The 27,491-nt window shown below is 44.0% G+C and overlaps 1 protein-coding gene across 3 annotated transcripts in view; it reads left to right on the top strand.

Annotated features, from left to right (window-relative positions):
- Nucleotides 1-27,491, top strand: part of TMEM255A (transmembrane protein 255A) — a 123,497-nt gene that overhangs the window by 69,270 nt on the left and 26,736 nt on the right. The window contains exons 2-7 of one of the 3 annotated variants that reach the window (XM_040405793.1): nt 2,359-2,501; nt 2,906-2,968; nt 7,667-7,756; nt 15,437-15,514; nt 15,607-15,695; nt 17,805-17,915. In XM_040405793.1, coding sequence (XP_040261727.1) covers nt 2,359-2,501; nt 2,906-2,968; nt 7,667-7,756; nt 15,437-15,514; nt 15,607-15,695; nt 17,805-17,915 — 574 coding nt within the window. Of the gene's footprint in view, nt 1-2,358; nt 2,502-2,663; nt 2,684-2,905; nt 2,969-7,666; nt 7,757-15,436; nt 15,515-15,606; nt 15,696-17,804; nt 17,916-27,491 lie in introns of those variants that run through there. The other 2 variants (XM_040405795.1, XM_040405794.1) reach the window with 2 other exon arrangements.

Here is a 27,491-nt window from a genome sequence, read left to right on the forward strand (position 1 = left end):
GTGAAACTAGCCTTAGAAATGCTTATTCTTGTAGGCGAAATGAACAAGTTTATATTATATACCGATTTGTATATATATTTTTTTTACTGGACAGCACACAATAGGGACTCTATCAGCAGGTTCACCGTGCTAAACTGCTGACAGCTCTAGGTAGGGGCTGCAGAGAACAGGACAATCATTGTGGAGCTTTCATCATCAGTAATCATGACATTCTGAACTTTTATTCTATAGAATTCTGCTCCTGGTTGTCCACTTATTACTATTGATGACCTATCCTCAGGATAGTTCGTGAATATCAGATCGGCAGGGGTCCGACTCCTGGCACCCCCACCCATCAGCTGTTTTGAAAAGAAGGCAGCAGTCATACGAGCGCTGCCTTCTCTGCTCTTTGGGCGCTTTCTCATTTTTTCAGGTCCACTGTACCAGCGGTTCATGCAGGTTTGTCTCACTCACTTAGATCTTATCTTGGTCTGTTAGCATTTTCAGTGGTCTCTCCTCATTTCCTTATTTTGCTTTATACCTTATATTGGCTTTTTATATGCTGGTTCATATATGCCTATTTTGGCCATTCAGTGGACTTGTGTGTGTCGGTTATATTTATTATATTGCATACCGCACTTTGTTATCATTGTATACAATTTTTAATGTGTGTCTGTTGTCCAATAAACTTTATACATTTTGATATTGATTGATTGTCGGATGTGCATTCATGGGGCGGTTCTCTTGACTCTCTCTTGGGTCTGGTGATATTGTTTCATGTCCTTTTTTTACCACCCCTTGCACTCCGTGTATTATTTGGTGTGCCCCCTGACCCTTTCATTCCTATCCTCAGGATAGTTCATGAATATCAGATCGGCAGGGGTCCGACTCCTGGCACCCCCACCCATCAGCTGTTTTGAAAAGAAGGCAGCAGTCATACGAGCGCTGCCTTCTCTGCTCTGTTTACCGTCTCGCCACAGCAATTGCAGGAGGGGGGGGGGAGGGGAGCAGGTGTTATTACAAGTACGGCATCCCCATACACTTCTATGGGACGGCTTTGTCTGTTCAAGTGAATACTACAGAGCCATCTCTTAGAAGTCATTGGGGACGCCATACTTTTAATTAAACATTGCAGGTAAACAGAACAGAGAATGCAGCACTCGTATGACTGTAGTTGGACCCCCGCCAATTTGATTCAATAATAAAAAGTGGACAGCCCCTTTAAGTGCGCAGGGTGGAGCCTCACTGTAACGTGCCCTCTGCGTTGAGCTGCTTCATATCCCGCCTCTCTGCTCTGAATGACAGCTGTAGTGGTCTCCTGGTTGGATGCTACAGTGGCCACTCCGAGCAGAGGGGGGGGGACTGTGAAGCAGCTGAATGCAGAGAGCACCACCTCCATTGTACCATAGGAGTAGAATTGGGCAGAATAAAATATTCTCACTACTCTTGATGATAAAAGCTGCACAAAGGGAAGTCCTGCTGTCACTGGCCCCTACCTAGTGCTGTCAGCAGTTTAGTATGGTCAAATCTGCTGACATTTTAACATTGTGATAAAGTGACTAATTCAGCTTCTTGTCCATGATGTAGGAAGATTAAACATCTAGTATAGTAGGGTACAAAGTGACCCGAAAATATGTATATTGGGATGTCTCGGAGCTTGCAGCTACTGAGTCTGCTAAAATAGCTATAGGTAGACTGTTGTATGTTGCCAGAAAATTAGTGGCGCTCCATTGGATTCAGAGTAACCCACCGACACTAGGTGAATTTGTAAGGAAGGTTCATGATATGTTGATGGCCGAGAAAAGAGTTTTCACTAAGAGAGGATGCCCTCAAAGGTTCGATAAAATTTGGGGCTATTGGCTGGCACATAGCCCAATAGTTATGTAATTTTGGAGAAACTTGAATAAGCGATAACCAGGCATTCCAGGTAACTATGTTTGGGTGGGGCGGGGGGGATACGGGAGTTTTCTTACTTGCCTTTCTATACTCTATGGAAAATAATATATATATATATATGTAATAGAGAAATTTCTATGTCTTTATGTTACCATGTAATTTTACGCTGTAGTGTAACTGTAAGATCTTGAAAAAGACAATGACACGTGAATATTGTTTCAAAACTTTACTTTATTTGTAACAATAAAAAAGATTTGATTAAAAAAAAAACTAGTATAGTAATAATATTAATAATTCAAGCAAACAGCGCTCAGAGAGTGGCATAGAAGACTACCTCAATTGGTGCATAGAGTACACGGATAAGCAAAACAGTGCCTCAATAACTAGTGCATAGAGAGTTCTACATGTTACCCAAAGAAAACAAAAGGATTATGGTATTGTTCACCCTGATTAATCAAGTTTCCATATTTTATTGTATTTCAGGCTCTTTTAATAAAAGAAGAAGAAATTCCATATTTGTTACTGTGACGCTTTTCCTGGTATCCATATTAATTTTAACTTTGGGTCTGGCTGCAACCACCAGAACTGAAAATGTCACTGTGGGAGGCTACTATCCCGGTGTAATAGTAAGTCTGAGAGTCTCTACTCACTGTGGTCCTCTTTATTATCCTTGTTTTTTATGGATAATTACTAGTCTAATATTACTGGAAATTAATAATAAGCACAGAAATAAAGTATTGGCTGGGTCTGGTGGCTGCAACCACCAGAACTGAATGTCACCATGGGCGGCTACTATCCCGGTGTAATAGTAAGTCTAAATGTTTTTAAATGATTTTTGTATGACTGTAATAGGCCTGATCCCGGCGGTGTTCTAAATGTTATGTACTGAGAGCCTCTACCCGCCGTACAGATATCTATCATCTATACATGTGGATGACAGAAAAATTATACTTCGTGTAGTTGAATCTTGAATATTTCGGGATTAGCCAGTTGTTCATATAAAACAGATTTGTGTTTCTTCTTTCTCCAGCTTGGATTTGGATCCATGCTTGGAATAATTGGATCCAATTTAATAGAGAATAAAAGACAGATGGTGAGTGGAAATACATTGTACAATATAAGGCAAATATTGCTTTATGGCACATGTTACTAATCTTCCTCGAGACTCTTCTTTTATCCCCTGTATCATAGTTTTATTTTGTGCTAGTCTTATGTTTAGGGTATATTGACATTGCAGTCATATCACTGTCTTTGCCATGATTTTTATGAAATGGCAGCAAAATGCAGCAGACTTTAGCGAAAACGATAGCAAAAATGTGTGAATACGAGTGGTTTCACGAACAAAACGGTCATTATGTGAGTATAGATACATGCCTGGCTATAAAGGGGGCCAGGGGCGTACATATAAATCACTGGGCCCCATAGCAAAAATCTAAATTGTGCCCCCATTCCCCTTTTATAGCCCCTCCCACTACCCATTCCAGGCCCCTCCCTTTGTTCCATGAACTATTCTTGCTGCTGCGTTGTATAATTTATGCCATCAGGGCCGGATTGGGATTACAAAACAGCCCTGGCACACAAAAGAGGTATAATAGATACAGTGTGTACAGATGTATAGTATATACAGCAGTGTACTGTTATGTGAGGTACGAGGTATAACACATGCAGTGTGTACAGGTTTATATTATATTCCGTAGTGTACTGATATGTGAGGTACAGGGTATAATATATGCAGTGTGTACAGGTATATAGTATATACAGTAGTGTAATATGTGAGGTACAAGGTATAATGGATGCAGTGAGTACAGATATATTGTATATATAGCCTGTACTGACATGTGAGGTACAAGGTACTGTATTATAGATGCAGTGTATATAGTAAATTCAGCAGTGTATTGACAGCTCATACCTCACATATCAGTACACTGCTGTATATACAATATATCTGTACACACTTCATCTATTATACCTCATACCTAACATATCAGTACACTGCTGTATATACTATATACCTGTACATATTGCATCTATAATACTGTGTAATATATGCAGTGTGTGTGTGTATATACAGTACAGACCAAAAGTTTGGACACACCTTCTCATTCAAAGAGTTTTCTTTATTTTCATGACTATGAAAATTGTAGATTCACACTGAAGGCATCAAAACTATGAATTAACACATGTGGAATTATATACAAAACAAACAAGTGTGAAACAACTGAAAATATGTCATATTCTAGGTTCTTCAAAGTAGTCACCTTTTGCTTTGATTACTGCTTTGCACACTCTTGGCATTCTCTTGATGAGCTTCAAGAGGTAGTCCCCTGAAATGGTCTTCCAACAGTCTTGAAGGAGTTCCCAGAGATGCTTAGCACTTGTTGTCATGAAAATAAAGAAAACTCTTTGAATGAGAAGGTGTGTCCAAACTTTTGGTCTGTACTGTACGTATACTGTATTTTCCGGACTATAACATGCACCCAACGATAAGATGCACCTCAGGGTTAGGAAACGGAAAAAAAAACGTTTTCTCTGCAACATGCACACAACAAACACAACACTGCTACATGATGCACACACACAAACGACTACGTATGCTACATGTGTGCACGCACACAGGTCTGCAAAATGCACGTAACAAACAGATGTGCTACATACACACACAGCACTGCTACATGCACTCACTCACACACACAGCACTGCAACACACAGACATAGGGTACATCTTTACTTATTTTTCTGCACTTCCTGTCTGGCCACGTCCACTGGTGACATCATCGAAGATCCGTGCAGTACAGAGTATTCATCTCAGTAACTGCAGCTTCTCCCCTGCCAGCACTGATCACACAGATCCGTGTCGGGCAAGGGGGAGAGAGAAATGTACAGACGCACACCTCTCTCATTGATCCAGCAGAGCGCTGTATGAGTGCTCTGTGGATCATTAAGGAAGCAGTCAGAGGGGTCTGGCACTTATGGAACTCCCTGACTATGGACTGTCTTATAGTCTGGAAAACACGGTAGTTGCACGTACTTGGCAATGACTCCTAAAAGGGTTGACTAATCTGCACTCATACAGCACTCAGCTGGATCAATGAGAGAGGTATGGTCTGCACACTTCGCCATATATGTTCTATATGTATTAGTTCCTCTTCTAGGACCCGCTCTTATCTCAAAAATGGGGCCCCATTGTGCACTGCTGGGAATGGAGACTAGGCTGCACATGTGGGACTTACTTGTGTATGCGAATATATTAATCTCCTTTTGGTGGCATGTGATGGGCCCCTTTTAAGAGATAGAAGCGGATTTCAGAGGTGGGACCCGCTCCTGTTGGACTTTTTTTGCCATGTCCTGTGGATCTGTGCATGCCCAAATAAGAATACTCTTTATTTAGTCTAAAATAAATAGTGGTCGCAAAGTTGCGCCAGCGCTCATCAGCGTAAAACTCATGCAGTAAGGGTACGGCCTCATGTGGCGTCAATGCTACAATGCATAGGCTGAAATCTATGGTATACCCACAGCATTTCCACACAAAAATTCTCAGCAAAATCTGCACTATTTGGTGCAGATTTTGCCTCTGTGGACGTTAGTCAGCTATGCCGTGGCCATACCTGTCCATCTGGGCTCTCCCTAAACACCGGGAGGCCTCAGTAATGGTCAGACCTCCTACACCAGGCTTTCCTGCCCCTCCGACCCCAGTCTGCACTGCTATTATAGTCCATAGCTGCACAATCCTGCTCAAAAACCTGCACACATTTCTCCAGTGCCTGTGAACAGTGTTACAAAAGCACCATTCCTGTGCGTTGGATGCAGAATATTACCGGATTTGATGTGGATTTCAGAATCTGCTATAATTGTGTCCGATTTGTTGTGTACATTTCTGTGACTGGAAATCTTTTCTGTACATGTGGATGGGGATATTTAGGAGGCAACCACATGAAATCCCACAAGTCCATTCCAATGACAGTCACTGAAATTTCTGTGACAAACCTTTCGCATGTGAATATGCCCCAACGCAGGCTAAAGTAAGGAATACCAATGTATTTATATATGTAGACTTAGGGGGTGATTTATCACGACGGCATGTCCTAGGCGGCCTTGATGTCCCCTGTGCTGCCGAAGGATGCTCTTAATTTATGGCGAGCGCAGGTTTCATCACATGCTAAGGGAGTCCATGCGCCTAAATGGAAAGCCACAGCAGATGAAGATTTCATTCTTCATTTCCTCCAGAAAACTGGTGTAAAAGAAGATAAATTTGCTGGGCTCGCTGGCCCCGCCGTCGAGGGTGGTGTAGGAACGCTACTTGTGACTAAATTCAGTGGAGTTTAAAAAGTTACACGGGGGAGATTTATCAACAGCAGTGTAAGGAAAACTGGCTTAGTTGCCCATAGCAACCAATCAGATTCCAGCTTTCATTTTTCAGAACTCCTTTGGAAAATGAAAGGTTGAATCTAATTGGTTGCTATGGGCAACTAAGCCAATTTTCCTTTCCACCAGTTTTGATAAATTTGCTAACTTTCCCTCCCAGAAAACAGCATTGGGAGATTCACCCTTAGGCCGCTGCACATGAGTGCGGGTTAACACACAAGTTCCGAACAAATTTTCTAGGGATTTATGTATGATTCTGCAGCATATCTGCGGATTTGATGCGGTTTTGCGGCAGATCTCACCCTTCATTGGAAAAGGATGAAATCCGCAGCTAAAATCACAAACATAATTGACATGCTGCAGACTTGGAAATCCACAATTCAGGTCAATTTCCGAATGGAAACAATCCGCAAAGTGTACATACAATTTGTGTGATCTCATACACTTTGCTGGTACGCTGCGGTTTTTCTGCACAGAAAAAAAACGTGTGTATTCCACAGTTTGTGCAGCTGGCCTTAGTGTATGCATACTGGTGTTGAATGCAGTTATGCAATAGTGCATGTTGCGATTATTATCAAGGTATAATTAAAGCCCTTTTTACAATTTATATTTTTGGCAAATCTCAGCTGCCCCACCGTCAACATCCGCCTTGATGCCACTGCACCCAATCACTGGCTGCAGCAGGGACCTGCCCCTCTTACATCACATGACCAATTGACAGGTCCCCCTGCAGCTGTATCAGAGTGGATGTTGACAGCTGGGGCATCAAAGTGAGGTAGCCGAGGCCGTGGAGCGAAAGAGATGGGACCCAGCAGCGGGAAGCAGGTAAGTATGCGTCCCCTTTGCAGGTCTGCCCATATTTTAATTGGGTCAGAATCCGGAACACTACAAGGAATGTTTATGTTCATCTTGTGTTTGTATGAGGCCATACACCCTGCAGCTGTTGTAACCAGTTTCCTCCTACACTCTTGGGTAAGTGGGTCCCTGTGAAATTGCCCCACATGTCTGAAATTAGAGGACTTTTGATTATTCCAATCTAGGCACAGCGCTGTGGAATATATTGGTGTATATATGAGAAATTAATAAATGGTAAGTATCCCTGTTATGTCAGAAGTGTTTCTGGTAGTTTTGAACAAACCGCATGCAGAGCGCTCATTGAATATTCAGAATTCATATTAGATGGGGTTTCTATTAAGTGCTTTTGCACATGACTCTCTGATGAAGTGTTTGAAGCCAGTGTCAGAAGTGGATTATAAAGAGAAGGAAACATTCTACTTCTCTTCTTTTTTTTAGTAGAAAGCACAGGCCTCAATGAAGTCATGGAGCGTAGCTGAGCAGCTAACCATTTCGGAAACACTGTTTTACATTATATTGGATATTAGTCTAGTCTCAGCCTTATCTTGTAATATCAATTTTCTTGTATTCACAGCTTGTTGCCTCGATAGTTTTTATCAGTTTTGGGGTGATTGCAGCTTTCTGTTGTGCAATCGTTGATGGTGTGTTTGCTGCAAGACATCTAGTAAGTAAAGATGTATTCCTAGCAGAATAAAGAGGATGTCACATCTCCTGTCTTGTCTAAGTAAATCCTTAAAAGAGTTGTGCAATTATTAGTCGGTGGTGGGTACCTGTAAAAGTAAGATTACTTGCCTGGCTCCCCACTCCTCTCTCCAGGCCTGCGATGCTCTGCTATAAACATCTGGTTTCACATCGCAGCAGCCAATCTCTGGCCACAGCGGTGACTGGCTCTCCTTACACCATGTGACTAGTGTCATGACGTAAGGTGATCTGCAATGAAATCTGCAGCAAAATCCACATTTTTGTGTGGATGAAACTTGTGAACTTGGACTAAGACTGCATGCGCGTGGACATATACAGTATCTCACAAAAGGGAGTACACCCCTCACATTTTTATAAATAGTTTATTTTATCTTTTCATGGGACAACACTGAATATATGACACTTTGACTACTTTACATCAGTGTACAGCTTGTTAAACAACTCAACGCACAGCCATTCATGTCTAAACCGCTGGCAACAAAAGTGAGTACACCCTTAAGTGAAAATAACCAAATTGTGCCCAAAGTGTCTATTTATTTGAGGCCACTGTTATTTTCCAGCACGACCTTAACTCTCTTGGGCATGGAGTTCACTAGAGCTTCACAGGTTGCCACTGGAATCCTCTTCCACTCCTCCATGACAATATCACTGAGCTGGTGGATGTTGGAGACCTTTTGCTCTTCCACCTTCGTTTTGAGGGTGCCCCACAGATGATAAATAGGGTTTAGGTCTGGAGACATGCTTGGCCTGTCCAGCACCTTTACCCTCAGTTTCTTTAGCAAGGCAGTTGTCGTCTTGGAGGTGAGTTTGAGGTCGTTATCATGTTGGAACACTGCCCTGCGGCCCAGTTTCCGAATGGAAGGGGATCATGCTTTGCTTCAGTATGTCACAGTACATGCTCCCCATAGCCAGCAGCACTCATGCAGCCCCAAACCATGACACACCATCTTCAGCTGTAGGCAAGACACACTTGTCTTTGTACTCCTCACCTGGTTGCTGCCACAGACACTTGACATCATCTGAACCAAATAAGTGTATCTTGGTCTCATCAGACCACAGGACATGGTCCATGTCCTTAGTCTGCTTGTCTTTAGCAAACTGTTTGCGGGCTTTCTTGTGCATCATCTTTAGAAGAGGCTTCCGTCTGGGACGGCAACCATGCAAACCAATTTCATACAGTGTGCGGCGTATGGTCTAAGCACTGATGTTCATCACATGGTCCTTCACATGATCCATCACCATGGTGATGGATCATGTGACGGACCATGTGATGAGCGTAGTGACGTCATCAAAGGTCCTATTCCTCACACAACAAGACAGAAGAGATGCCGGCTGCGCGAACAAGTGGATTAAGGTGAGTTAAATGTATTATTATTATTTTTTAACCCCTCCAGCCCTATTGTACTATGCATTCTGTTTTCAGAATGCTATTATTTTCCCTTTATAACCAGGTTATAAGGGAAAATAATACAATCTACACAACCTTTAACCGAAACCTGAACTTCTGTGAAGAAGTTCGGGTCTGGGTACCACATTCAGTTTTTTATCGCGCGCGTGCAAAACGCATTGCACCCGCGCGATAAAAACTGAACAACGGAACGCAATGACTGCAATTGCGTACCTATTCGCGCGGGTTTGCCGCAATGCACCGGGATGCATCCGGACCTAATCCGGACACGCTCGTGTGAAAGAGGCCTTAGAGTGTTGGCAAATTTCTTATAGCCTAGGGCAGTGATGGCTAACCTCTGGCACTCCAGATATGGTGAAATTAGGACTCCCAGCATATTCTATTCATTTCTGTGGAGTTCTGAGAACAGTCAAGCAAGTGTGCATCTTGGGAGTTGTAGTTTTACCACAGCTGTAGTGTCGGAGGTTAGCCATCAGAGACCTAGGCCATCTTTATGTAGAGCAACAATTCTTTTTTTCAGATCCTCAGAGAGTTCTTTGCCATGAGGTGCCATGTTGAACTTCCGGTGACCAGTATGAGAGAGTGTGAGAACGATAACACCAAATTTAACACACCTGCTCCCCATTCACACCTGAGAACTTGAAACACTAATGAGTCACATGACATGGGGAGGGAAAATGGCTAATTGGGCACAATTTGGCCATTTTCACTTAGGGGTGTGCTCACTTTTGTTGACAGCGGTTTAGACATTAATGGCTGTGTGTCGAGTAATTTTGAGTTATACAAGCCTGTACACTGACTACTTTACATTGTATTGAAGTGTCACATCTTCAGTGTTGTCCCCTGAAAAGATATAATAAAATATTTACAAAAATGAGGGGTGTATTCACTTTTGTGAGATAGTGTATCATATGGCCCACATATATGGGGCCAATAGAAATCGGTGGTTCCTTGCTGTAGATACAGCATTAGTGTGCATAATCAGGTTTATTTGATTTTGCATTTAGTCCACAAGGAAAAAATTGTGGCATGCAGCATTCCATCACCTTTTACAGAGGTACGAGGGGTGTTCAATATGTTATCTACCTGAATATAAAAACAAAATTTTCGGAGAAAATTGAACTACTTTTCAATGTAATCAGCTTTGACTTCAACACACTTATTCCACTTCGCCTCCAGTGATAGGATGCCTTCAGAATAGGAGACTTCTTGCTGCTGCACCGCCTCTTTGACTGCATTATCATCAGGAAATCGTTCCCCCATGCAGAAACTTCTTCAGGTTCCGAAAGAGAAAGTAATCACTGAGAGCCAGGTCTGGACTGTAGAGTGGATGGTTAAGCTCCATGAAGCCGCATTCTCTGATAGCAGCTTGTGATTTGCGAGACTTGTGAGCTGGCGCATTGTTGTGAAGCAGCAACACACCTGCTGCCAACTTCCCACGGTGTTACTCTTTGATTGCCTTACGTAATGCCTTTATTGTTGAAGTATACAGTTAGGTCCATATATATTTGTACAGAGACAACATTTTTAAAATTTTGGTTCTGTACATTACCACAATGGATTTTGAACAAAACAATGCAGTTGAAGTTCAGACTTTCAGCTTTAATTCAGTGGGTTAAACAAAATGATTGCATAAAGATGTGAAGCATTTTTAAACTTAATCCCTTCATTTCAGGGGCTCAAAAGTAATTGGGCAAATTAAATAATTGTAAATAAAATGTTAATTTCTAATACTTGGTTGAAAACCCTTTGTTGGCAATGACTGCCTGAAGTCTTGAACTTATGGACATCACCAGACGCTGTGTTTCCTCCTTTTTAATGCTCCGCCAGGTCTTCACTGCAGCGGTTTTCAGTTGCTGTTTGTTTGTGGGCCTTTCTGTCTGAAGTTTAGTCAAGTGAAATGCTCTATTGGGTTCAGATCAGGTGACTGACTTGGCCATTCAAGAATATTCCACTTCTTTGCTTTAATAAACTCCTGGGTTGCTTGGCTATGTTTTGGGTCATTGTCCATCTGTATTATGAAACGCCAACCAATCCGTTTGGCTGGATCTGAGCACACAGTACAGGGCTCCAGACAAAAAAAAATATCAAGGAGCCATTGGCTCCTAACCTGAAAAATTTAGGAGCCAAATGAAATTTTTAGTCGCCAAATTTAAAATGCATATAATATAGCTGGGATGCTTAGGACTAGGAGCATGTTTTTTTTTTAGATTACAGCCCACGCAGTTAAAAGGGGGGGGTGCACTCATTCCCATGACCTGTCAGACTAGCCAGATTCACGTTGGTAATCCCTAGGGGCTGGGTCCCGGTTCATTCGCTTCCCAGCCTCCACTGCTTGTCTTGGGTTTCTCTATGAAAACATTAGACTGCAGTGCCATCAAGACAATTACTGGCCACAGTGGAGATCTGCTTCCCTTGCATCACATGACCATTTAACATAATGCAAGGGAAGCAGACAGGAGCCCATGGGTGCAGCCACTGGCATCGAATGTGTATGAGGACCTTAGTCATGAAGAGGGGCGGGCGGAGGGCGGCTATGGCTGTGGCCGGACTATCAGACAGGGCAGAGGGCGGCTATGGCTGTGACTGGACTATCAGATACGGCAGAAGGCGGCTATGGCTGTGACCGGACTATCAGATACGGCAGAAGGCGGCTATGGCTGTGACCGGACTATCAGATATGGCAGAGGGTGGCTGACTGTAGGGACTGTCATAGGTTCCCAAACACAGCGAACACTCCTGACTGAACGTCACCTCCGCCCCACTGGCCGTATCCAGCACAGTAGGGGTTGTCAGAGGCGCCTTTCAGAGAAAACTTCAGTGGGACATTTTACCTAGCACTGTTGCCCCTTGGGTCTATGGACTGGTGGGGACCCCAGTGTGAGAAAACCCCTTCTTTGCTGTAACACATGGCAGTTATGATGCACCCAGGATTGGGGTACTATAAAATAAAAATACACTTAATAAGATATAGTAAAATACAAATTAAAAAAAAAAGTTTAATCTCCGGGAGAGCAGAATTACATACATAAAAAAAAGTGTAGTTATAATTAACCACTCAACAACAGCCCCCCCTTCCCCACACACACTTCAGCATAAAATAGGTGATGCGCAGAGAAAGTTAGGTAGGTAGGTGGGGGATACTGGGCAGCGTCAGCCATTAGCAAGTGGCGAGGTGATCATCAGTCATCTCACCACTTGCTAATGTTAAGTATGTAAAGGGTTAATAGGAGCCCCGCGCTGGTCAAGACACTAAAGCCAGTGAACCATATATCTCTTTCAAAAGTCCGTGCTTAGTAGGAGGGGAGGTTATCTCCTCCTACTAAGCAGGGACTATTGAAAGAGATATGGTTCACTGGCTTTTTAGTGTCTTGACCAGCAGGGGCTCCTATTAACCCTTTTATTCCCTTATTAAGAATGTTAGGGTCCGCTGCTGGTGCTCCGTGTGAGCTCCCTGCCTGGGCTCACAGAGTGTTATCAGGGTCGTAAAGACGATAAGGATTAGCCTTTATCAGCGCAGGGATGACTGTGACTTGTGACTTGTGACTGTGACTGTTTGTGGATTGTTAAGTATTCGCTTCTCAAGCTAACCTGTTCTATGGAGCAGTCGGCATGGAGCGGCTCCCTGTTCTCATGACTCTGACTGAAGATCAAGCTGCTGCTGTGTTCAGCGCGGGAGAATGGGGGTGTGAGAGGAGCAGCCAATGGCAGGGCAGCCCGGGGATTCTATGACCAATCAGCAGCCTCCTCTCTAATAACAGAGCTCTGTACTGTGCAGAGCTCTGTTATTGGATTGCCGTCTGCCTGCTGTATGAAATGCCGTTCTTCTTAAAGCGGCAGAACAGCGGAGGGTCTAGGCGCAAATGGCGACAAAGTCTTGTCGCCATTTTACAAATTCTAAGTCACATTGGCGACCCATTTTGGTCGCCATCTGTAGCCCTGCAGTATGTCTCTGAAAACTCCAGAATTCATCCGGCTGCTTCTGTCCTCTGTCACATTATCAATAAACACTGGCAGCCATGCATGCCCAAGCCATCACACTGCCTCCGCTGTGTTTTACAGATGATGTGGTATGCTTTGTATCATGAGCTGTACCATGCCTTCGCTATACTTTTTTCTTTCCATCATTCTGGTAGAGGTTGATCTTGGTTTCATCTGTCCAAAGAATGTTCTTCCAGAAGTTTGCTGTTTTTTTTTTTTTTTTAGCAAAGTCCAATCTAGCCTTCTTATTCTTGAGTCTTATGAGTGGCTTGCACCGTGCAGGGAACTGCAGTGCAGTGAACTTTCATGCAGTCTTCTCTTTATGGTAGATTTGGATATTAATATGCCTATATCCTACAGAGTGTTGTTCACTTGGTTGGCTGTTGTAAAGGGGTTTCTCTTCCCCATAGTAATTATTCTGCGATCATCCACCACTGTTGTCTTCCGTGGGCGTCCAGGTCTTTTTGCATTGTTGAGGTCACCAGTGCTTGCTTTCTTCCTCAGGATGCCACTCCTAATAATGTAGCAATTTCTTGGATAGTTTATTTCTGTTTTCGCAGATAAAGGATGGCTTGTTTCACCTGCATGGAGAGCTCCTTTGACCGCATGTTTACTTCTCAGCAAAATCTTAAAAATGCAAGCACCACACCTCCAAATCAACTCCAGGCCTTTTATGTGCTTAATTTAGGCTAAAATAATGAAGGTATTGCCCATACCTGCCCATGCATGAAACAGCCTTTGAGTCAATTGTCCAATTACATTTGGTCCCTTTAAAAACAGGGTGCCACATGTAAAGTTGCTGAAACGCCTAAACCCTTCATCCAATTTTAATGTGGATATCCTCAAACGAAAGCTAACAGTCTGGACTTTATGTCCATGTCCTTTATATAACTGTAACTTGAATATGTTTTAGTAAACCGGTAATAAAAACAAAATTTGTGTCAGTGTCCAAATATATATGGACCTAACTGAAGGTGTCTCCAGTAATTGTTGTCGTGTGGCGTGAATACTCATATTAAAATGCCTTCTGGATCCCATAGTGTTTCTAGTGATCCCTTGTGATTCCACTGCATGACCCATGTTTCATCATCCGTAATAATTTGAGAATAGAGGTCTCCTGGATTTTCTCTGACCATGTCTAAATTCTCTTGGCTAAACTGCTGGCGACAATTTTTTTTTGCTCAGGCATCAACATTCGTGCCACCCAACAGGAACTGAACTTTGACATCATCAAAACATCCTGAATGATACTGGAAACTAATGTCTAATTCATGAGCTATAACACTGATTTTGACCTGATGATCTTCCAAAATCATGGCCTCTACGTTATGGCATATTTCCTCCTGAAGATGCTTTGACTGGACGCCCTGGACAGGGTTCATCTGCAATTTAATTCCCTACCCCATTTAAACTGCTTTGCCCAAAACTTTACTTGGTAATAGGAAATTGCATCATCACCATATACACATAATTCTTTCATGGATTTCTTTAGGCTTCTTTTCTTCCTTTTGAAGTAAATTTAACGAAGCCCCAGATCCCTCACTTTCTTTGTAGACCTGCACTGTACTGCACTTGCCATCCTGTCACTTCCAGTGCTTTCAGCTGACTGAACTGCTACTGTGTGTTGCAGGTCCAGACATGTCTCAACCTGCATAGACCAGCTCAGCTCTCGAACACGGACAGAAAAGGCTGGGTAGATAAATAATTGAACACCCCTTGTATACCCCTCCATCAAGCATAAAACGCAGACTATCCTGTGACAAAATGGGTGGGGCATGTGTAAGTTCCACCTATAAATGGACGTTCCTATCTGGTTTGAGGGCATTCCTGGGGTGGGGTCTATTTCTTGGATTAATATGACATAAGAATTTTTAAAAGTTTTATACAGCTGTTGATGTTACTTAGGGTATGTTCACATCAGAGCTAGATATTTCCGTTAGAGGAGCAGAGCAACCAAAATAACTGAGGCGCTGGATCAGGCACATAAATAACATAAATGGGGCTGAACAGTGCCCTTTGACTATAATTGGTGCCCATTTGGTTTCCAATCCGGTGCATGCTATTTTGTGGAAAAGAAGCCCTGCATACAGGACTTTTTTTTACATGCTCATTTTGATGGAATCTGCGCTTAAAGCCCTGAAGGGAGCCTACAACAAAGATGTGAACATGCCCAAAATAGTATAATAGGGACATGATAAAACAGAATTGGTGACCCAAAAATGGCATTAATTAAAAATTCTTATACTTTTAAAGGATCTGAGACCAATCTATGCAGGCAGATGTCGATATTTTCCCTCTGCAGGAGATGATCATGCTACTGATGCTACCGAGGTAAGATCACAGGACTTCCTTTATATCGTTTCTGTTATAATGGAAGGTATTTCTGACAGTGAGGCTTTTTGGTTTCTATTTGTCTTGTCCAGGTTACTTGCCAGATGCCGACACGAGGTTCATGTTCTGTGAAGATTAAGAGCAGCACATGCTATTGTTGTGAGCTGTATAACTGTGGAAGGTGAGTGAGAACACCAGAAGGTTTTGCTCAAATTTTACTCAATATATGGGGAAGATTTATAAAACTTGCCTAAAAAATAGCTATCTTTGTTGCTGATAGAAACCATTTACAGCTCAGCTTTTATTTTTTCGAGAGTAGGATATTAAATGATAGCTGTGCTGTTATTGGTGGCTGTGGGCGACAAGACAGTTGTTTTTTTTTTCTTTTTTTTCCCTTAGTTTCATGAATCTGCCCCAGCGTTCTATAACTGAACCAACGAAGTAATAAGGACACACAGCACAAGGTCTGTGCCATAAATCAGCTTGTGTCCCATGTGCATCCACTGGTACTTAGACAGGGACTAGGTGCTGTCATATCGAACTTCAGGAAAAACACCTCTGTTCATGATAATAGAATGGCTATCACTACTTGCCTAGATGCACATGTCAGGAGGAAACTGGACCACCCCCAGAATCAACCTGAAATAAAGAACAGCTAAGTACTTAGGTCACAGATACAACAATGGCAGCGGTGATGTCTATCACAGGCCTCCTCAGGTACACCTCTGAGGCCAGTGATTGGCTGCAGCAGTCACGTGTTGTCAACATGACATAACTACTGCAGCTGGGTTAATAGAGCCCAGCCGGGAGAAAATAGGATTGGCAGCACAGGATCTGTAAGAACTTAATTGTTCTTTAATCGGGCGGATCCCACGGTTGTCCTGTTTCCTCCTGAAACGGGAAAACCCATTTATTGGAGAAAGTATAGAGCATGCATAGATGGTGATAGGATGGTGCTCAATAAAGTGGAGGACACTGCAGATCACCCATGGCTTAGTCATATTGCATAGCGGGACATCCTGCAATGTGTATATCATAGGAATATATGAAACAGGCACCGACTGAGGATCGCTCAGGATAACTGCAGAGCAAAGAATTATACAGCACATAGGTGAATAGGTATACGGGGTCAGGCTGAGTTCATCAGTTGTCCAACATGTGAGCCGGACAGAACTGATAACATTTTTGTCATCTGTCTAAGGGCTCATGGACATGACCGCATGTTTGGTCTGCATTTTTTGCGGATCGGCTGAAGACCCATTCATTTCAATGCGGCCGGAAAAGATGTGTGCTATCTGCATCTGCACGTCCTTTCCGTGGCCCTGGAAGACAGAACATGTCCTATTCTTGTCTGTTTTGCGGACAAGGAAAGAATATTTCTATTGAAGTGAAAAAGATAAAGGCAGCATGCAGACTGCCGAGATCATTGTTTTGCGGATCCACCATTTGTGGACTGCAAAGCACTTATGGCTGTGTGCCTGAGCCTTAAGGACTGATGCACATAACCGTATTTTGTATTTGATCCGCATTTTTTGCAGATTGTACACGGACCCCTTCATTTCTATAGGTCCACAAAAAAAACAGACAGCGTGTACGAATGTAATCTGTGTGCTGTCTGCATCCGTATGTCTGTTCTGCAAATTATAGAACATGTACTATTGTTGTCCATATTGCAGACGTGAATAGTGATGGGAGTGAGAAAAAATGCAGATTGCACATGGAAGGTGTCCGTATTTTGTGGATCTGCGGTTTGCGGACCACAATACAGACAGTCGTGTGCATGATCCTTAAAGGCTCCATATCTTGGGTATCTTTAGACATCTCGTTTGCGTTTACACTGTCTAAATCTTAGGGCCCTATTAGACCGCAAGATTTTCGGGCCAATTATCACTAACAAGAATTCATGATTGACCTGTATAATCTATCAGCTGATGAATGAGCAAAGGTTTGCTGGCTGATGGGCATCTTTCTTTAGGATCAGAGATGCACGATTATCGGTATTACATCTCCCTGAGTAATCGGGGATGTGCTGACGAGGATGAATAAGAGAAAATGTGGGAGGAACAATTGTTCCTTTCACATTCAGTTTGCATCCGCCAGTGTAAACAGGCCAGTGCAAACGAGTGCCGATGGATATGTTCTCATCCATCGGCGCTCGCACTGCGTGAACATTGGGCAGTGTAATAGGGCCTTTAAACAGTGTTAGTAAAGCCGCCCCACTATTTTAATATGCTGTAGAAGTTATACTTTAATTCATAACCACAAACCTTTTTTCCTGTTCATTTATTAGGCAGTGCACACTTTGTGTGGCTCTGTCCAATAATCAATCTTGCATTTTAGGAGGGTGGAATTTCCCCAATACATCCTGTATTGTACAAGTAGTAAAGTCTCATAGATTTAGGTAAGTTTGATAAAATGCAATGAATATGGCACCTTACCTGATTTGATGGTTGAGAAATCAGCCAACCCTGATCCTCTGATGGTGCCGCTGCTGCTGTCCACTATCAAGGTGCTGATCCTAACAGTGCTTCACCTTCTCTTTACACACCACCGGTCTTCTTATCTTCTCTCACCTCTCTAACTGCTGGATGTGCCATTAGACATTCCTTCTCCTATATGGCTTTCCTTGTTTCTGTATAAGTCATGCTTACTTGATTCCACTAGATTTTCACATCTCCTACATCTGGATATTTATGTCTGACACACACTTAAAAATGTCGCCACATCATCCACTTACAGTGGGGCAAAAAAGTATTTAGTCAGCCAACAATTGTGCAAGTTCTCCCACTTAAAAAGATGAGAGAGGCCTGTAATTTTATCATGGGTATACTTCAACTATGAGAGACAGAATGGGGGGAAAGAATACAGGAAATCACATGGTAGGATTTCTAATAAATTAATTGGTAAATTCCTCGGTAAAATAAGTATTTGGTCACCTACAAACAAGCAAGATTTCTGGCTCTCACAGACCTGTAACTTCTTCTTTAACTCCTTAAAGCAGTGGTTCTCAACCTTTCTAAAGCCGTGACCCCTTAATACAGTTCCTCATGTTGTGGTGACCCCCAACCATTAAATTTTTTTCCTTGCTACTGTTATGATGACCCACCAAAAACACGCACAGACACCAATACACCAAATGTTAATTCAAATACACAAGTATTCATTCATAACCACAGAACTTTAGCATAAATACAAAATATTTGTAAACCAAATAAATAACTTTAAAATAAATAATAAACAACAAATACCCCCTAAAAAATAAATCAGTGGTGCGCACAGTACCCCTCAAATAAATAACTCAGTGGTGCTCACAGTACCCCCCCCAAAAAATAAAAATAAATCAGTGGTGCTCAGGGTACCCCTCAAATAAATAAATCAGTGGTGCTTCAAGTCCCCCCCAAATAAATAAATCAGAAGTGCTCAGGGTCCCCCAAATAAATAAATCAGCGGGGCTTCAGGTCTCCCCCAAATAAATAAATCAGCGGTGCTCAGGGTACCCCCAAATAAATAAATCAGTGGTGCATCAGGTTTCCCCCAAATAAATAAATCAATGGTGCTCAGGGTCCCCCAAATAAATAAATCAGCGGTGCTTTATGTCCCCCCAAATAAATTAAGCCTTGCTCAGCCAAATAATTAAAATAAAATTAGCCAGGCTCAGCCAGGCTCAATTAAATCATTGGTGGCAGTGGTGCTCAGCGGCGGTGTCATTAACGAAAAAACTCGGACCTCAGCAGACAGGCGGCCCGACTTACCCGTCCAGACGTCAGGCTCCTTCAAGCACAGGCAGTGATAGGACATCACTTCCTGTGCGCGAGGATAAGGGGCCACTGCCGTTGTGCGGGCGACCCACAAGGTTGAGAACCGCTGCCTTAAAGGGAGTCTGTCACCTCCATATGGCCATATACAGTGCTTACATTGCCCTATAGCACACCTATACATGAATGTGATGGTACCTTTGTCTTTGTCTTTAGACTTGCAGAAGCTGGAAAAACAAACTTTGATTGATATGCAAATGAGCATTCCCAAGTGCCCAGGGGCGGCGTTCACTGTGTTCGTGCCCAGGCTGCCCTGCCTTTTTTCATTGTTCCCCCACCCCAGCCTCTGCATATGCCCGCCATCCTATTCCCTTGCATCATCCTAAGGTCCGGCCGAGATCCCGCGCCTGCACACTGCCTCGCCGGGCCGGAACATGCGCACTGCCCATTGTTGGCACGGCATCGCTTTAACTACTGCGCATGCTTCGGCGAATGGCTGGTTTTGCGCCGTTCGCAGTGCACATGCTCCGGCCCGGCAAAACAGTGCGCAGGTGCGGGATCTATGCCGGACCTTAGGATGATGCAAGGGAATAGGAGGGCGGGCACATGCAGAGGCTGGGGCGGGGGAACAATGAAAAAAGGCAGGGCAGCCTGGGCACCAACACAGTGAACGCCCCTGGGCACTTGCGAGTGCTCATTTGCATATCAATCAAAGTTAGTTTTTCCAGCTTCTGCAAGTCTAAAGACAAAGATACCATTACATTCATGTATAGGTGTGCTATAGGGCAATGTAAGCGCTGTATATGGCCATATTGAGGTGACAGACTCCCTTTAAGGACACAGCCTTATTTCACCTTAAGGACACAGCCTTATTTCACCTTAAGGACCAGGCCATTTTTTGCAAATCTGACCAGTGTCACTTTAAGTGGTGATAACTTTAAAACGCTTTTACTTATCCAGGCCATTCTGAGATAGTTTTTTCGTCACATATTGTACTTCATGACACTGGTAAAATAAAGTAAAAAAAAATCATTTTCATTTATAAAAAAAATACAAAATTTACCAAAAATTTGGAAAAAATTGCAAATTTCCAAGTTTCAATTTCTCTACTTCTATAATACATAGTAATACCTCCAAAAATAGTTATTACTTTACATTCCCCATATATCTACTTCATGTTTGGATCATTTTGGGAATTACATTTTAGATTTTGGGGATGTTACAAGGCTTAGAAATTTAGAAGCAAATCTTGAAATTTTTCTGAAATTTTCAAAAACCCAATTTTTAGGGACCAGTTCAGGTCTGAAGTCACTTTGTGAGGCTTACATAATAGAAACCACCCAAAATGACCCCATTCTAGAAACTACACCCTTCAAGGTATTCAAAACTGATTTTACAAACATCGTTAACCATTTAGGTGTTGCACAAGAGTTATTGGCAAATGGAGATGAAATTTGAGAATTAAAATTTTTTGGCAAATTTTCAATTTTAATCCATTTTTACCAGTAACATATCAAGGGTTAACAGCCAAACAAAATGCTATATTTATTGCCCCGATTCTGTAGTTTGCGGAAACATCCCATATGTGGCCGTAAACTACTGTACGTGCACACAGTAGGGCATAGAGGGAAAGGTGCGCCGTGTGGTTTTTGGAAGGCAGATTTTGCTGGACTGGTTTATTTACACCATGTCCCATTTGAAGCCCCCCTGATGCAACCCTAGGGTAGAAACTCCATAAAAGTGACCCCATTTTGGAAACTACGGGATAAGGTGGCAGTTTTGTTGGGACTATTTTTAGGGAACATTTTTGGTTTATCTATATTACATTTTTGTGAGGCAAGGTTACCAGAAATAGAAATTCTAAAATGTCATCTCCATTTGCCAATAACTCTTGTGGAACACCTAAAGGGTTAACAACGTTTGTAAAATCAGTTTTGGATACCTTAAGGGGTGTAGTTTCTTAGATGTGGTCGCTTTTATGGAGTTTTTACTCTAGGGGTGCATCAGTAGGGCTTCAAATGGGACATGGTGCCCAAAAAAAAAGGCCTTCAAAATCTGCCTTCCAGAAACCATACGGCGTTCCTTTCTTTCTGCGTCCTGCCGTTTGGTCATACAGCAGTTTTACGACCACATATGGGGTGTTTCTGTAAACTGCGGTATGAGGGTAATAAATATTAAGTTTTGTTTGGCTGTTAACCCTTACTTTATTATTGGAATAAAACTGATTAAAATGGAAAATTTGCCCAAAAATTGCTTTTTTGGCACAGTTTTAATTTTTTATTTTTACCGTGTTCATCTGAGGGGTTGGGGGGGTATTTTTATAGAGCAGATTCTTACGCACGTGGCGATACCTAATATGTCTACTTTTTTTTTATTTATTTATGTTTTACACTATATTATCTTTTTATAAACAAAAAAAACATTTTAGTATCTCCATAGTCTAAGAGTCATTTTTAATTTTTGTTTTTAGCCGATTATCTTAGGTAGGAGCTCATTTTTTGCGGAATGAGAGGACGGTTTTATTGGCACTATTTTGGGGGGCATATGACTTTTTGATCACTTGCTATTACAATTTTTGTGATGTAGGGTGACAAAAAAAACTTTTTTTTGCACCGTTTTTATTTCATTTTTTTGACTGTGTTCATCTGAGGGGTTGGGGGGGGTATTTTTATAGAGCAGATTATTACAGACACGGCAATACCGAATGTCTACTTTTCATTTATTTATTTTAGTTTTACTAATATTTTAGAAAATTTCTTTTTTTTCCGTTTTAGTGTCTCAAGTCTGAGAACCAGTTTTTTATGCGATTGTCAGTGGCTAAATTGGGATATAAATTTAGTACTCCATGGAAGTGTGGTACTCCCTGAAGTCAATGCAGAGGCCCGGATGATCGGGGCATGTGTCACACTGAGTGGTGTCCTTCTGTATCCCCCTCCTGCAGCACACTCTGCACTTTTTTGGGTCCGTCCCTTCTTTCCAGTATGGGGGACCACACCTGGAAAGTGTTGGCCAGGGACCGTCCGGGCGCCTCCAGTTCCTGAGGTACTCCGGCCTGCTCTTTGCCGGTCAGAAAAGATCAGGGCCTTGAGGACTGCCTAATAGAATTGAAGGAATTTCCCTGTGTTGCCAGCGCTCCGGGACAGTACAAAAGAGTTGTACAAGGCAACCTGCTGTCACAGCCTATGGTGTGCGCTGTGACACTGTTGCTACACTTGCGGTTGCCCGCGGCATCGTGTTGCTGTGTGTGCATGCGGTGGCAGTGTCTCGGCTTTCTGGGTGATTGCCGTGACATGGTTGCCATGCATGTTGTTCCAGGGGCTGGCGGCAGTCTTAGAGAGACATCCTTGCGCTGACGCTGATCCTGTTACTTCCCTCTGACACCGCACGGTGGGGGATTTCCACCACTCCCCGCCGTGACAGTATGACCACAATGGCTCCTTGCTTGGAGCCTTCGGAAGAGGGCCCAGCATGTGTCACCTGCCATTTTCTGGTGCACATGCTTATCCTCCGGAGGGAGGGTGAAAGGCGAGACGCTGTTAACAGTGCGGTTCCCTGTGACAGTTGGTCGCAGTTGGTGTGAACCGTCACTGGTGTTTGCGTTCCTCCTCGTCCATTCTGTTGCTGGTGTTGTGTGCTGGCTGCATTCTTTGGTGTACTGACTGTGTGCTGGTTGGGGATGCATGCCGGCAGCGACCTACTGTGAACCGTGTCTGAGGTGGACGCAGCTTTCAGTGCGGTTTCTCTGGGCTGTTTGGTGGCTGATGCCCTGGTTCCTGTTTGCTGTTCCAGGGGCTGGCGACAGTCTTAGAGAGACATCCTTGCTCTGACGCTGATCATGTTACTTCCCTCTGACACCGCACGGTGGGGGGTTTCCCCCACTCCCTGCCGTGACAGTAAGACCACAAGGGTGGCCCTCACTAGACAGATGGAATATGAAGACCAGGAGCATAGTTCCAGCACACACCATGGCTGGAGTACCACTGACTCCTGGGCTCTAGCGGATTTGGATTCCAGGTTGGCCTACAAAATCACGGGCTCAAATCGCACTGTCCGAAGTTGATCAGCGGTGGGGTGTGCGATGCGCTGACAGTGGCTGGTCGCTAAGAGTGCTGGCCACAGTCAGCGTACGCATACAAAAAAAAAAACCTGCCTGCGCCCCAAAAAAGTTTTGTGGGGGGGGCAAGCTGCAGCACCCCTGGGGGGAAGGGGGTCTAGGGTCACACAGCTGTGCTGTGGACTCCAGACACCCGATTTAGGGTGATGCAATCACAAACAGTTTTTTTTTTTGTTTTGTTTTTTTACTTCCACTAACTTTCCCTTTATATACCTGCCTAACCCTAAGTACCTGATTGCACAGATGGGTGGTGCTGGGGCACAGATGGGGTGCTGGGGCACAGATGGGGTGCTGGGGCACAGATGGGGTGCTGGGGCACAGATGGGGTGCTGGACACAGATGGGGTGCTGGACACAGATGGGGTGCTGAAATCCGACGACGTGCTTCTCTCTTCTCGGGCTCCCGGACTGAAAAGGAGGAGGAGAGGAGCGCTGCGATAATTTGAACCTCCCGCCCCTGCAGCGAACCAATCGGAGGCGATCCTGAGATGTGATGTCACCATCACCTCTCAGGATTGCAGGATGGTGATTGGTGGTGTATTATCACACCACCGATCACCATCCTGTTCCGGCTTATCGGGTCCTCAGAGACCCGAATAACCCTGAAACGCAGCAAACCGCAGGTCTGAATTGACCTGCGGTTTGCTGCGATCGCCTACATTGGGGGGTCACAGGACCCCCTGGTGCATTGGCCCCAGGTGCCTGCTCAATGATTTGAGCAGGCACCGGGTTCCGATAACCGCCGCGCGGCGGTGATCGGAAATACACAGGGCGTACAGGTACGCCCTGTGTCCTTAAGTACCAGGGTATCAGGGCGTACCTGTACACCCTGTGTCTATAACAGGTTAAGAGGCTCCTCTGTCCTCCATTCGTTACCTGTATTAATGGCACCTGTTTGGACTTATCAGTATAAAAGACACCTGTCCACAACCTCAAACAGTCACACTCCAAACTCCACTATGACCAAGACCAAAGAGCTATCGAGGGACACCAGAAACAAAATTGTAGACCTGCACCAGGCTGGGAAGACTGAATCTGCAATAGGCAAGCAGCCTGGTGTGAAGAAATCAACTGTGGGAGCAATTATTAGAAAATGGAAGACATACAAGACCACTGATAATCTCCCTCGATCTGGGGCTCCATGCAAGATCTCACCCCGTGGGGTCAAAATGATAACAAGAACGGTGAGCAATAATTCCAGAACCACACGGGGGGACCTAGTGAATTACCTGCAGAGAGCTGGGACCAAAGTAACAAAGGCTACCATCAGTAACACACTACGCCGCCAGGGACTCAAATCCTGCAGTGCCAGACGTGTCCCCCTGCTTAAGCCAGTACATGTCCCTGCCAGTCTGAAGTTTGCTAGAGAGCATTTGGATGATCCAGAAGAAGATTGGGAGAATGTCATATGGTCAGATGAAACCAAAGTAGAACTTTTTGGTAAAAACTCAACTCGTCGTGTTTGGAGGAGAAAGAATGCTGAGTTGCATCCAAAGAACACCATACCTACTGTGAAGCATGGGGGTGGAAACATCATGCTTTGGGGCTGTTTTTCTGCAAAGGGACCAGGACGACTGATCCGTGTAAAGGAAAGAATGAATGGGGCCATGTATCGTGAGAGTTTGAGTGAAAACCTCCTTCCATCAGCAAGGGCATTGAAGATGAAACTTGGCTGGGTCTTTCAGTATGACAATGATCCCAAACACACCGCCCGGGTAACGAAGGAGTGGCTTCGTAAGAAGCATTTCAACATCCTGGAGTGGCTTAGCCAGTCTCCAGATCTCAACCCCATAGAAAACCTTTGGAGGGAGTTGAAAGTCTGTGTTGCCCAGCGACAGCCCCAAAACATCACTGCTCCAGAGGAGATCTGCATGGAGGAATGGGCCAAAATACCAGCAACAGTGTGTGAAAACCTTGTGAAGACTTACAGAAAACGTTTGTTCCCCAGTCGTCTCCATGACACCACATCCTGAGATTGTGTTTTTCCTGTCCAATCAGAAGGAAGTCAGAGAGGTTTAAAAACCCCACCCCCTCCCTCCATCGCCAGTGTTTTTCCTGTCCCATCAGGATAGGAAGCCGGAGAGGTGTATGGAGCTCTAGCTGGGCTCACCTGTTTTTTCCTCCATGACAGGGCAGCTCTCCCTCCTCCTCCAGGTTAAGCCTGGGCTCGGGCGCATTGCGATATGCCCCCCTGCGAAGATCCTCTCTGCGGCGGTCCAGGGGGACTTAATGCAGAGGGGAAAGAAGATTATGGCGCGGATCGGCACTATGATTAGTCCCTTACGGCCGGTAGGCGGGTGACGTCAGACGCTGGGGGCGGAGCCAAAGCGTCTTGACGTCACTAACATGCGCCGCAGGTCCTGGCAGGGCAAAGGAGGCTATAAAAACCCACAGGACCTGCACAATGGCGCCCTGCACAGTGCAGCTTTCCCTATCAGGAGTGCGCCCCTGGAAGCGGTCGGGAGTCGAGATGAGCACCCCCCTCACGCCGGGCTCTGGAACCGAGCCTGCAACAAATCCAGAGACTGTGAGTAGCCTGCTCTGAGGCACATGACTATGTAGTGCTGGGTTAGTCTGCTCATCCTTCCCTCCCTTACCTTTCAGGGAGAAAAGGATTCAGCTACTTCCACTAAGAAAGCCAGAAAATGTGGTATCTGATATAAACGACTGTCCAATACAGGGATTAAACCCCTTTGTAAGGAATGCACATCCAATGTCGTTAAATCAGAATCTATCAGTTTTCTTGAAGATATTAGAAAAGTAGTTAAAGAGGAGGTTCAGTTGGCCTTAACATCTAAGGAACCAACACCAAAAATCACTCCTCCGCAAGACATCCGCGGAAGTAATTTACTTATTTCTGACTCAGACTCCGAAGGTCTGGCAGTTTTGGACTCTGAATCAGTACAAAAACTGTTTGCATCCTCAGATGAAGATAACGAATACAAAGATTTTTGTTCAATTCGGATGACATTGACGAGCTGATCAAAGCTATCAGAGCTACTATTCAAATGGAAATACCAAAGAAACCTAGGTCAACACAAGACGAGATTTTTGGGTGCCTAGGAGAAAGAAAAAACGCGGTCTTTCCAGTACCAGATAATGTCCAGAAGTTGATACGTTCTGAGTGGGAGAAACCAGACAAAGGATCCTTTATTCCAAGGGGGATTAAAAGGCGTTACCCGTTTACCCCAGATGACTGCACTGACTGGGTAACCATCCCTAAAGTAGAAGCACCAGTAGCTAAGGTGGCTAAACATACAGCTCTACCCTTTGAGGATTCAGCACAACTAAAAGACCCGTTAGGAAAGCAGAAAGTCTTTTAAGAAAGACCTGGGAGGCAACAGCGGCCCTTCTCAAACCAGAAGTAGCTTCAACCTGTGTAGCTAGAACATTAAACTTATGGCTAGAGCAACTAGAAATCCACCTCGTCAATAAAACGCCACGCGACCAGATATTGGAGAGCTTGCCCTTATTAAAGATGGCTACCTCTTTTTTAGCAGACGCAGCAGCAGAGTCTGTCAAACTGTCCGCCCGGACAGCCGTTTTATCCAACACTGCGAGACGGGCTTTATGGCTCAAAGCTTGGTCAGGAGACATTACTTCCAAAAATAAACTAATAGCGCTCCCCTTCCATGGTCAATACGTCTTTGGAACGGACCTTGACAAAATCTTAGAGAATGCTACTAATAGAAAAAGGGGATTCCCAGAAGAAAGATACAAAGAAAAAAGGCAGTTTTTTCGTGACCGACATTATCAACCCGAAAATAAGAAAGCTAAAGGGAAGTCCGGAAGGTGGAGCTATGCAAAAGGAGGCAGGGGAAGAAATTTCCTTTTCAACCCGAATCGAGCAGAATCCTCCTCCACTAATACCAAACAATGATGCCATACCAGTAGGGGGAAGGCTCAGCTCCTTTCAAAAATCTTGGGAGCACATAACAAACAATGCGTGGATATTAAACATTGTAGAAGAGGGTTACAGAATAGAGCTACTCTCTCCCCCCCCACAAAAATTTGTTATTACTACCCTTCCTACATGTCAGACTGGTACCTTAAAAAACGACATCAACGATTTGTTAAGCTTGGCCGCAATAGAACCTGTCCCAGAAGAG

The sequence above is a fragment of the Bufo bufo genome, chromosome 8 (genome assembly GCF_905171765.1).
Source record: "Bufo bufo chromosome 8, aBufBuf1.1, whole genome shotgun sequence".
Taxonomy (NCBI): Eukaryota; Metazoa; Chordata; class Amphibia; order Anura; family Bufonidae; genus Bufo; species Bufo bufo.